Source organism: Rhamphochromis sp. 'chilingali' (assembly GCF_963969265.1).
Source record: "Rhamphochromis sp. 'chilingali' genome assembly, chromosome: 18".
NCBI lineage: Eukaryota > Metazoa > Chordata > Actinopteri > Cichliformes > Cichlidae > Rhamphochromis > Rhamphochromis sp. 'chilingali'.
In genome coordinates this window covers 4,850,084-4,862,393 of record NC_137945.1, presented here as the reverse complement: position 1 = coordinate 4,862,393, position 12,310 = coordinate 4,850,084, and the positions used below count along the sequence as shown (strand labels likewise).

The following is a 12,310-nucleotide window of genomic DNA, read 5'->3' as shown; positions in this document are numbered from 1 at the left end:
AATCGGTGTCCCCCTTATTCTCATGCAAAGCTCTGTAGTGCCTAAGCATGGATGAGGTGTTGTTGTTATATCCCAGCTCCCTGGCACATAGCAAACACTTCACCTTGTACAAAAGTACAGACAGCTTAACATAAATTGTATTGCACCATCAGTATCATGAAAATACATCTTCTGTAGAAATTTACATACCTTGTTGGGAGGAATAAGATCAAAATGTTCCCACACAGGGGAGGACATCCTCCTCTTCTTAGCTGGCTCCATTCTCTCCTGACTTTCTCTCCTCACTCTCATAAACCTCCAAACTGTCTCCAAACTCTCACTAACCGCAACTCTCCATCAAACACCCACATTTTTGAATGAAGTCTGAGGGGTTTATATCGCTGTCATATCTCGCGGCAAAGTTCGAACCACTTCATGAACCAGTCACGTGGTACAGCCGGGCAGCGAGGCTTCGGACGTCATCATTTTCAGCTCCTCCCATAAATGAAGCAAGCCTCGATACGCGCTTCGCGGAAACGCCCCCTCCATTACTCGACACACGCTCCGAAGCCTCGATACAGAACGTCACATCACTACCGATCGGGTTTCCGGTACGGATCGGGTAGTGATAACTCAGACGGAGCTACCGTTTCTTCCTAAGCGAGTAAAAGAGTGAATTTGGATGATAAAACAAACTAAACCAGCGTTTGGATCGATATCTGCATCGATCTGCCCACCCTTGTCTCCTGGATCGTAGCTGAGATCAGCGTGAACCACGTGGGTCTCTGCTCCCTGATCTGTTTCCTGTGTTTGGAAAGAGTTGCAGCTTCATCGCGGAGTTTCTCTCGGTTTGTGGGCTCATCTAAAGGTAAGCACCGAGCTAACTTTACTGTGAGTTCAGTTCATGTTGAGTTTAGCTCCTGAATGAGGTCTTCTGCTGCTCTCCTCGGTGTCTGTTCACAGTTTATTGTGAACACGTTGAGAGAAGAGTGAGAGAGTGTTTGGAGAAAAACACCAACTAATCATTAGCTCAGCATGCTGGGAGAAGTTGGAGCAGAAAAGTCTTTTCATTGTCCCTGCAGCTGTTTTTCTGCCTGCACCAAACCTCTACAGCCTCGTTTCTATTTGAAGTGATAACAGGAAATGGATGAGAGCGATCTGCTGCAGTATCAGGGTCACAATAAACTTTATTGTCCAGCTGCTGTGGATGAACACATGAGAGGAAGTGAACTCCTACAAAGTCTCATTTTAATGAGTGTGGCTGCTGTAAAGTGATGCACAGGAAGATGTTAACAAAAACTAATGAAACAGAGATGAAAGTAAACAGTGTTCATATTTGAAAGCACAGAGAATAAAATATATTGTGGTGGTTAATGTGCAGGAGAGTGTGAAGAATGTAATAATGTCTTCCTGTGTCAAACACAGCTGCAGTCAAAGCAGGAAGGAAAGCACTGAAACCACTGATCAAAGCTCATTAATCAAAGACCGCTGATCAATGGCCATGAGTACCATTCACAGAGAGTTGGGGAGTCGCTGCAATCACAGCATTTGATCAGTGGTTGTTGATCAATGATCATGAGAATTTGCATATTAATGCTCAATAACTGACCTCCCAGCCCATTGTTCCTTCAGTGGTGCTCGTTTCAGTCATTATGCAAATGCACTGTTGAAGATTGGGGAAAGCTGCAGTCAGCTGAGACTGAAGAAGTCACTTGGATGAGGGCCGAAACGTTTTTCCTACTGCAAAAGCTACGTCAAGATGAACAGAATCAAAGTTTGGGGAATGGTGGAGGTGGTGGGACTGGGGGGCTGAAGGAGTTGAAAGTGTGGGGTGGGGGAGTGACAGGTCTGTCCCTGTTTGTGGAAACCACAGGAGGAGCTGTTCAGGCTGTTGCTGGGTGTGAATTGTTGATGGAGTCTTTAAACTTGTAGTTGCTGTTTTCCAGACTGAAGCAGAGTCGTTAGCTGAAAACTGGTTTTAGAGCTTCATTCAGGACACCTTCTCAGGCTCTTACAGCCTTACCTGTATCATAACAAAGTGTATAAACCCCAATCCACCTTTAACATGGTCCTTCTCCCAAACCTTCAAATAGGACTTTCTGGCCCTGTCATAGTAAAGGGCTGCTTAGAATATTAGAGCCAATGTCACAAAGTTCCTCCTGAAGTATAAGTGAGTGAGAGAGTTTCCTCACTTTGCAGCACAACACGTCTCACAAGATTTCTACAAGCAATCAGAGTGAAATTTGTACTTTGTGTTGTCAGATGAACATATGAGACACTTTGACTCTTCAGTGCAGTGTGGAGCCTAACAAAGATCTGTTTTGTGTCCCAGCTGATCAGCAGGAGGAGAAGAGTCTGACGGAGCAGCAGAGGAACATTTTCAGCCATCTGGACTCAGCTGAGTCACTACAGAGGAAACAATGAGCTCAACACAGGAGGTGAGGAAAATATCACAGTTTCACCAAATAATCAGTCACGTCTAAAACTCTCATCCTCCCAACCTGTTATATGACTGTGTTGTATATTATGTTGTTTTTTAGAGACCACAGCACATGTTAAAATAAGGAAGGTTTATTCATCAACATTATTAATAATCAAATAGACAAAACATTTTTTTCATCATCCCCAAAAATACACGTTCAAAGCACCACAACAGCAGCCCGATATCAGACAGAAGCTGTCAGCTGAGCTCTGTAGAGTGGGCAATTATAATGAAGCTCTATATTATAATTTGTAGATTCAAGCTGCTCTTCATATTTTTGGCCAGCAGATGTCACCAAAGAGGACTGTGTTGAAAAGCTTTGAGTAATGAACCTTTTTCAATACAAGCTTCAGTGTTTCAGAAAGCTTCATTTGGCCATCACTGATATAAATAATATTATAGAAATGATCAGAGGAGGCAAAAGTACATTTACTCTATACTTAAGTAGAAGTACAGATATTAGTGTTATAAATACTTCAGTAAAAGTATTCATTCACCTTCTTTACTTAAGTAACAGTGAAAAAGTACAGGCTCTGAAATGTAATCAGAGTAAAAAAGTAAAATTGCTCCTTGAAGAACTTTTTAACCACATGTTTTTTATCCAAAGTTAACTGAACCTTGTGCTTTATTAATGTAATAATAAAATAAGATTAGTAAATGAAATAAGAACTATTTCTTTCTAATAAAGGTTCTCTGTTTGAATCAGTTAATTAGAAAATGAAGGAAAATAAAACATATGTGTATTTTCTGTTGCCTACATTGTAGAGGGTGACTTTGCCTCTAAACAGGAACATGAGCAGGGAAGAGGTTAAAGTGGGATTGAGCAGGTGGGAACCCTAAAATCAGCTGTAGTGGCTCAGCGTGGGGAAAAGAATCACAGCTCACAATAATTTCTGTTGAGAGCTCCAGTAGATTTTCTTAAAGTACAGGCTCTAGACTAACTTTTTGCCATGGGCGTACCGGTACGCCTAACTTTAAAAAGAATTTCAGAAGGATCAGGCCTTAACTTAACAGAAAAGTTATCAATAGTTCTTTTCCTATTACAGCTACATCCACTTCTGTCGTGCCTAGGCTGCTCACTATGGCTGGGTATCATCACTGATTTCTATAATCCATTCGATTCCGGTTTTCAAAGTCCCGATTCGGTTCAACTTAGCCTCAGACAGTCAGAAATATTATAATTCTGATCATTTATCAGTACTGATACATGTGAGACTTCATCAGAAGTGTGAACATCACAGCAGATGCCTTTGTGTCAAAGCAACTGAGAATAAAACACAGAAAAACATGAAGGAGATTTTTCTGGTCTGGCTTTTTATAGCAGATAACCTTAAAAACATTCTGCAATATTCTGCATATAAAGTTTAAATTACTTCAGTATTGAACAACAGAAAAATTAGGCTTTCTTGTCCGAGGTCATTTAAGTGAAAAAAAAGAAAAAGACAGCGCTGTAAACAACGGTAGACTGCTGGGTAATAAACGAATGAATAATACAGAAAACAGAGATTGGAGACGTGAAACTGTTCTTGAAGTACAGAGAGAGAGAGAGAGAGAGCTGTGCATGAAGTGTGATTTTAATAGTCGTGGATAGGGATGGGTATCGAAAACCGGTTCTTGTTGAGAACCGGTTCCCACTGTTTCAATTCCTTGGAATCGTTTGCCACTTTTAAAAACGATTCCCTTATCGATTCCAGTCGCCCCGAATGACGTCATCACGTTGAGTAGCGTCTTTTACCCAGTAGGAAACACGGCGCCTGAGCGGCACAAACGCTCAAAAGTTTGGTTACACTTTATGAGAAAGGATGACAACAGGGCAACGTGCAATACTTGCAAAGTAGAGATTTCATCAAAGGGAGGAAACACTACGAACATGCAAAAGCATTTGCTCAAAAAACACGCGATTGCGTTCAACGAATGTCGTGTTTTTGATCCGCTCCGGACTAGCGAAGCTCAACCCAGCAGCAGCGGTAGCGTTTCCACGTCCTCTCCCGTTAATACTGCAGGTAACTAATCAATTAGCATTGCATATTATGTTAGCGCGATTTACCTTATTACAAAACCTGCTATTACTGTGCATTTAGATAACCATTATGAGAGAGACAGAGTCTGGCTCAGATGCTGGCAGTTCTCGCTGCAGTCTACCGGTAGCGTCTCCTTTCAGGCCAGGATAGACGAATGTCACCCAGCAGTGTCTAAGTTTGTGGTCAAAGGCTTGCACCCATTTGCCACAGCAGATGCCCCCGATTTCACTTTGGTAAGTGAATGTGTTTAAGTGTAGGCAGGGACATTACTGGATATTCTTGTGTAATTGCTACAGAATAATTTATGTTAAACTTTGTTATTGCTACAGGAGAATATTTATTTTATTATTTTACATATACATTTTTTTTCCTGGGGACCCTGTGACACCCCATTGAAGAGCCGTAGGCTGTGGATCTCTTAAGATCTCACTGTTGGGTTTGTAAGGCCATGTTACTCCTAAATTTCTATCTTGTTCAAAGAGAAGATATAAAACACAGTTCTAAGCTAATCGACCTTAGTGTTCTCCTTTTTTTTAAAAAGAATCGATAAGGAATCGAATCGTTAAACAGAATCGAAAATGGAATCGGAATCGTTAAAATCTTATCAATACCCATCCCTAGTCGTGGAAGCAAAACAGCAAAATTCATGATGACATTGATCAAATGTGAAGCGCAGTTTGCTGCTTCTTTTGCTGCTGGCTCGGTGAATTTTGGTTGGAGAGACAAAACCTGCAGCTCAGAATCGGCGCAAAAGACGTAAACACAGAGCTCTGACAGCGTGTCCGTCTACGGGTCGTCGGGTGAGAAAGCTGAGAAAGACAAAGCTGATTCTGATGCGTCGGTCCGCTCTGTGTTTACGTCTTTGTGTGGAATCCGTGTACCTGCTCTCATTTGCTGTTTGGTTGTTGTTGAAATGGTTTTGTGAGCTTTAATCTGAGAATCTGGTGTTTCTGGCAAAACACAGTTATATTTAAAAGTCGATTCAGGATTTAATGAATTGATATCGCTTTATTCAAGCTACTCACCTCCCACTTCCACCTGCACTTTCAACTGGACCATGGCCAATCAGAGAGGTCCCGCCCCTTACTATCTCTGATTGGTTTAGTCCACGATAGGGGCATAATGTGTCTGTTGTTGACCACAGGGAAGGTTGCAGAGATTTTTATTTTATTTTTGTTACCCGAACAGTTGGTCGCACAGGTGCAACCAAATTTTTTTTTTTTTGTCGCACCACTGAAAAATTTGGTCGCATTTGCGACCAAATTGGTCGCACTCTAGAGCCCTGTTAAAGTACAGGCTGCTGCTCTCTGTGGATGTACACAACTGAATTCAACCAGATGTCAGCAGATGTTTCATGAGCTGTCCTGGCTGATTTCCATCCTCTACACTGACAGTACACTGTCTTTATATTAGACACTATACTGTTGGTATGAAGGTGGAACTCAGTGAATGAATGTCAGCATCATGAGCTTCAGTTTAAATGAATCTCTGCTACACTTGATGTAATCTAACTCTGACATGAGCACCACAGTCACTGTGCACCAGTCACACACTGTTCTTTACTTTAAATCCATCACAGTTCAGCAAACTAACCTGTTTATCCTGCACTAACCTGCAGAGGATCTTCATGCAGTCTTTAAATAACACAGTTAATCTGCTTCAGATTGTTTTGCAGCATCTTTCACTATCTGGAAAAACACAATGTCACATGTACAGACCCAATATCTGATTTCAACACATGAGGACTTACATGTAAACTTTAATCTCCAGTTGATCAAATCCCACTGAGCAGTCCTTCCCTTTAAATCTAACCTCTCTTCTTCCTCTCCTGTCCTGTGTGTCTTATCTTTCTCCATCTGAGTGAAGTTAGCTCTCTTTCTTTTCTCTCCCTGTGATGTGCAGCAGCTCGACCTTTAGCCAGCAACACACTGTGAGACAAACTGCACACAAACAGTTTGTGTGTTTGCTGATGTTTGTTGATAGAAACGCTGCATTTGAAATTACCTGTTTGTTCAGGTGCTGTGCAAAAAAGAAAGAAGAACAACGTCTCACTTTAACTCCTGACTATGACTCACAGTTTTGCCTCTTTCATCTCTTTTTATGTTTCAAACCCTGGTGATTAGTACACGATCAGGATTGTCTTTCATGTGTTACTTTTCAGGCTCAAATCGGTTTGATGTTTGATGCCTGCAGTGATGAAATAACTCCCCTCAAATTCCTCAAATCAAAATTAAAAAGTCTGTTTTGAAAATGTAATGAGTAGAAAGTCTTTTTTTTCTGTGGGGAGTAAAAGTAAGGAAAAAAAGGAAAAATATTTTAGAGTGTTTGAACAGTCATGAATTATTTTTAACAGCAGGTTGGATGTAATGTGTTAGAACTACCAGCAGGTGGGGATAAGAGACCTTTAAGGTGTTTGGTGCCACACTCCACCTTCATGTTTAAAACTAGTGTTAATGGAGGGAGTTTGAAGGTTGAGTTTGTTCCACGACTGCATTTCACTCACTGCCTCTGTATCTCTGTCACTGCAGGACCAACATGGAGCGAGAAGTCAGCGCTCTCAGGAGGCCGACAAACCTCACAGAAGAAAGGGAGAGAAAACATACAGCTGTGACAAGTGTGGGAAGAAGTTTACTCTGAAGGAGTCACTAAAACATCATCAGGTCATCCACACTGGAGAGAGACCGTTCACCTGTGACTTGTGTGGAAAGTCTTTTTCCTGGAGGCTTTCCCTAAAAGCACACCAACTCATCCACAGTGGAGTTAAAGCGTACAGCTGTGATCAGTGTGGCAGAGCTTTTACTCACAGTAGCCACTTACAGAGTCATCTAGTTACCCACTCTGGAATTAAGGCATACAGCTGTGACATCTGTGGGAAAACTTTCAGCCGGATTGAGAGCAGAAATACACACCTACGCATTCACACCAGACATGATGTGTACTGCTGTGAACAGTGTGGCAAACAGTTTATAACCAACACGCAGTTACAACAACACATGTTTACCCACACTGAGGAGAGACCTTATAAATGTGACCTGTGTGAGAAGACTTTTAAAACTCCATATCACCTGAGACGACACCAACAGATCCACACCAGAAAGAGACTCTCCAAGTGCAGTTACTGTGAGGTATGTTTTTATATTATATTTTTATCTTGTCATTTTAGCCTGACTGTTTGGAAGAACTCTGCTCATTAACCCTTTAGAGCCGATCGGAGCGGGAACGCTCTATTATGCGTAACTATTTTTAAATCCCGGTAGCACTGCAACCACGTAAGCTAGCGCAAAAAATTTTTTTGCATATGAAACCGGAGGAGTTGTACTTACATCTGATGCCATCAGCTTGTCCTAGGTCACGGTTTCCTTCCACATAAAGCTTTGCAAAAACTGCATAAAAAGCGCTTGCAGGAACAAAAACATAATATTCCAGAAACACGCTTTGCCGGTCCGATCAGCTGTTCAAAACACTTCCTACGTTGGAATAGACGTCAGCGCGAACTTTTGCATTTCCGCCATTACCTGGCCGAAACCGGAAGTGACATCATTTTCGCGGAAATGTAGTCTTTTTTGCGATCAGGGCCTCAGGGCCTATACTGCTCTTTTTAAAAGTTATCTTTGACTTTATGACTTTCTGTGTCGTTTCTGGGATGCTTAGGACTCATATTGCACTGCTGGAAATAGTTTATTTTGATGCATATGCTGCTTTTTTGCAAATTTGCACTATAATATTTATTTTCGTTTTTCCTGCAGTGTATAAAAATTGGTGTATTTCAAAAATAAAACTATGAAGACACTCAAAATAAATTTCCTGTGGTGGGAAACTATTTTGTGCAACTTTTTTGTATTTACAGTTTTGAGGGATAAGCCTCTTAAATTTCTCTAACTACAAATATATGTTAAAAAATCAAAAACAATTTTCAATTTTTTTGTAGTTTATTGCACTTTTTTGCAATTTATGTAATTACTATGCACTTAATGAATACATATTATTAAAATCTGGGCTATAATGGTTGTATTGATGTATAGCAACTTGAAATGCTCCCAAAAATGGCTCCACAGCATGTAAAAATATAATATAAGCTCTGGCGGACTTGGTTCTATGGTAGGTCTTAAAGGGTTAAACTGTCTCAGCTAGAGGTGGGTTTTGATAATCGATTTACCGATTAAAATCGAGTCTGGCTTGGATAACGTGACATCAATTCATTAAAATCCTGAATTGAGTTTTTTAATATAATTTTATTTTTCCCAAAACGCCCGAATCTCAGGTGAAACCTCACAAAATTTTGACAACCACCAAACAGCTCAAACAGTAAACTAGAGGAGGTACACGGATTATGCACAAACCGCAGACCTGCCGATTAGAATCAGTGAGTTGTCGCCTTTCTCACCTGACAGCACGGACACAGTCGGGGCTGAAAGTTTGCAGCTCACTGATTCTGATGTTTCGGCAATTCTACTGCATGAAAAAGCAGCTCTGAGTGATTATTCAGATTTTCATTTCAGTTATGATTTTTGTTTGTTTTTTATTTGCTCTTTATTTCAGGCGATGTTCAGGATAAAAATGTTGAAGGACTGACTTACACTGTCTTTGTGTCTTTGTTTAGAAGCAGAGCGACACAGATGGATCCAGTTCTCAACCCTGTCATCACTGTGGTGGTGGGAAAGACTTTCGTTGTGACCTTTGTGGAAAAACTTTCAGTCACCAATACACCCTAAAAACACATCAACGTAGACACACTGGAGAGGAACTGAAATACTGCAAAGAATGTGGGAGAAGCTTCCCCACATTAAGTGGATTAAAACAACATGAACGGATTCACAGTGGGAAAAAAAAGCACCTCTGTGATCAGTGTGGGTCATCTTTCATTACTGCAATCGACCTTAAAAGACACAAACGAGTCCACACAGGAGAGAAACCATACAAGTGCAGACACTGTGACAAAAGCTTCTCACAATCAGGTAATCAAAACAAGCATGAACGTACACACATGGAAGGAAACTACAGCTGTGACCAGTGTGACAAGAGCTTCAGGAATCTCAGTTCATACTCCGACCACAAACGATCCCACGTTACTAATAAACTGTTTCACTGTTACCAATGTGCCAAAACATTCACCTCATTGTCTGCTCTGTGCAAACATCAGCGTGATCACTCAGGGCTGAAATCACTCCCATCATAGTAAGATGCATGTCAGTGTCATCAGCTGTTTTATATTTGAGAAAAAAGGTTGAAAGATCTTTAAAATCTTTTATTTTTCCTTAAACTTGTTGTAGGTATTAAAACTTATGATTTTGTGTTTAAGATGTCGAAACAATTAATTTTGTGAATTCATTTTTTAAAGTTGTGGTTTCATTTGCTCAAAGTTCATCAATGTTTTCCTGATGCAAGGTGGGATGGATCCATGCTTTTATGCTGTTTAAGACAAATTCTGAAAGCTGAACGTTGCAGAGATTGAGACCCATTAGACCAGGCAGCATTTTTCAATCTTCTATTGTCCTGAGCTGTGGCCTCAGTTTCACTGGAAGTTTAACCTAAGTACGGTGTCCAGCTGTGGACTGGTCCATGGACCCGCCTGTCCTCCAGGAACACAGGTACACATCCTGGACAGGGAGGAACGCCGGTTTGAGACCAGAGTCAAGGAGACCATTTACGTCAAAAGGGAAAGACTGAATCAAGGAGGGGGCCTAAGGGGACTTTTATTTCCTTTGCAACATCCATTTAAACACAGACAAGTAACTGGACTAAGCACAGTAGGAAATGGTTTTCCCCTTCTCATCAGCAACACCTGGACAGAATTACCCTTGACCTTAAATAACCCTGTACCTACCACTGCCATAACCAGTACATAAAATGAAATACAACCTTCTAGTAGTGTTAAAGACAGGGAAATAAGAAAAATGGCTCCTACACACCAACTCCTAATTACATGAGGCAGAGGACATAGTAATTACTGAACTTAAAGGAGCCATGATGAATTCAGCTTTATTATGTGATAAGAACAAGTAGTCTGATGTCCTGTAATCATGATGACGCTAAAATTTGAGATACAATAAAAAAAAATATACGTTTTTCTACTAGGTATTGGTTCAGTATCGTCGATACCACCCTGAATTTTACTTGGTATTGGATCAGAAAGGAAATCAGTGGTATTGCACATCACTGGTCATGATACATCAATACAATATGCATAAGACGGCAAATCATGTTTTATTTATACATCATTCTACCAGTAATCTAGTTCATCAGTTTGTAGCTTCACAAAACAAAACTAAAAGGAATTTTTGCAACAGGTTTTTCAATCAATTTTGTTAATTTTGTTTCCAGATAAGAGAGGCCAGAGCTTTCTTATCCTCTGTGTTTAATCTGGACCTTGGGACAGCTAAGAGCATCTGATCCACAGACTTCAGTGATCTTATAGGAGTGAACAAATTTAAAAGATCAGAAAGGTTTGAGGGTCCTAACCTATGCAACGCCTTAAAAACACATAATAAAATCTTAAAATGAATTCAAAACCTAACTCGCAGCCAGTGTAAGGATGCCAGTACGGGAGATATGTAGTCTTGGTTGCATAAAATAAGATAACCTTTATTAGTCCCACGCGTAGGGAATTTGTTTTGTTACAGCAGTGGACAGTGCAAAGTTGCATAGAAAATTTTAAGAAAAAACACTGGAATAATATATCCATGAGATACTGTACACAATAGAATAGAATGAAATAATACATGCAATTGAATAAAATAGAATACAAATACTATTTACAATTGAGTATAATACAACGATGCCAGAAAGAGTATTGCACATGTGTGGATGTGTGTGCTTAGTCAGTTGAAGTCTTTGTTGTGGAGTCTGACAGCAGTGGGGAGGAAAGACCTGCGAAATCTCTCCGTCCCACATCGTAGGTGCCGCAGCCACTGAAGGAGCTCCTCAGTGCCGTCAGAGTCTCCTGCATTGGGTGGGAGATGTTGTCCAACAGGGATGACAGCTTAGCCACCATTCTCCTGTCACTCACCACCTCCACTGGGTCCAGAGGGCATCCTAGAACAGAGCTGGCCCTTCTGATCAACCTGTTCAGTCTCTTCCTGTCCCCAGCAGAGATGCTGCCGCCCCAGCAGACCACACCGTAAAAGATGGCTGAGGCGACCACAGAGTCATAGAAGGTCTTCAGGAGTGGGCCCTTCACTCCAAAAGACCTGAGTCTCTGCAGCAGGTACAGCCTGCTCTGCCCTTTCCTGTAGAGGGCGTCTGAGTTATGAGTCCAGTCCAGTTTATTGTTCAGATGAACACCAAGGTACTTGTAGATGTCCAGTCTCAATGTCCATACCTTGGACCTCAGTGGTTGCAGTGGGGGATGTTAGTGCCTGCGGAAGTCTACCAGCAGCTCTTTGGTTTTACTAGTGTTGATCTGGAGGTAGTTCTGCTGGCACCAGTCCACAAAGCCTTGAGTCACTCCTCTTTTATAATAATAATAATAATACATTTCATTTATAGGCGCCTTTCAGACCATCAAGGTCAACTTACAGTAACATGTGAACAATACCATAAAAAACATAAGAAAAATGTATATATAGCAAACATGGCAGATAAAATTTAGACATAAACAGTCATAAAAGTATAAAAGCAAATATAAGAACTGAGCAGATCAGGTGTATGCAATTCTAAATAGATGAGTTTTGAGTAGTGATTAGGGCCCCAGAGAGCAGCCAGTTGGCTTTTCTACCTTTAAAACCCTCCTACCAGCCAAATGGCTTTTAGCTAGGCTTTAGCTTCAGCCAAGTGGAAGCTAGGCTAGTCATTCATATGTAAATTAGGTTGTTACCTGGGAATTCTGGAG

General features: G+C 40.9%; 1 protein-coding gene across 3 annotated transcripts; it reads left to right on the top strand.

The window, feature by feature from the left end:
* Positions 1-141: 141 nt before the first annotated feature.
* LOC308385923 (uncharacterized protein) lies at positions 142-12,295 on the top strand. 3 transcript variants are annotated; one of them, XM_080865133.1, is made up of 4 exons: positions 142-847; positions 2,312-2,417; positions 7,011-7,607; positions 9,083-12,295. In XM_080865133.1, exons 2-4 carry the CDS (start codon positions 2,400-2,402, stop codon positions 9,656-9,658), a joined length of 1,191 nt encoding a protein of 396 aa, XP_080721259.1. In that variant the 5' UTR covers positions 142-847; positions 2,312-2,399; the 3' UTR covers positions 9,659-12,295. The 3 variants fall into 3 exon arrangements, with proteins under 3 accessions (XP_080721259.1, XP_080721260.1, XP_080721258.1); XM_080865134.1 differs by lacking the exon at positions 142-847 and having other exon boundaries at positions 1,946-2,417; positions 9,086-12,295; XM_080865132.1 differs by lacking the exon at positions 142-847 and having other exon boundaries at positions 1,946-2,417.
* Positions 12,296-12,310: the final 15 nt, after the last annotated feature.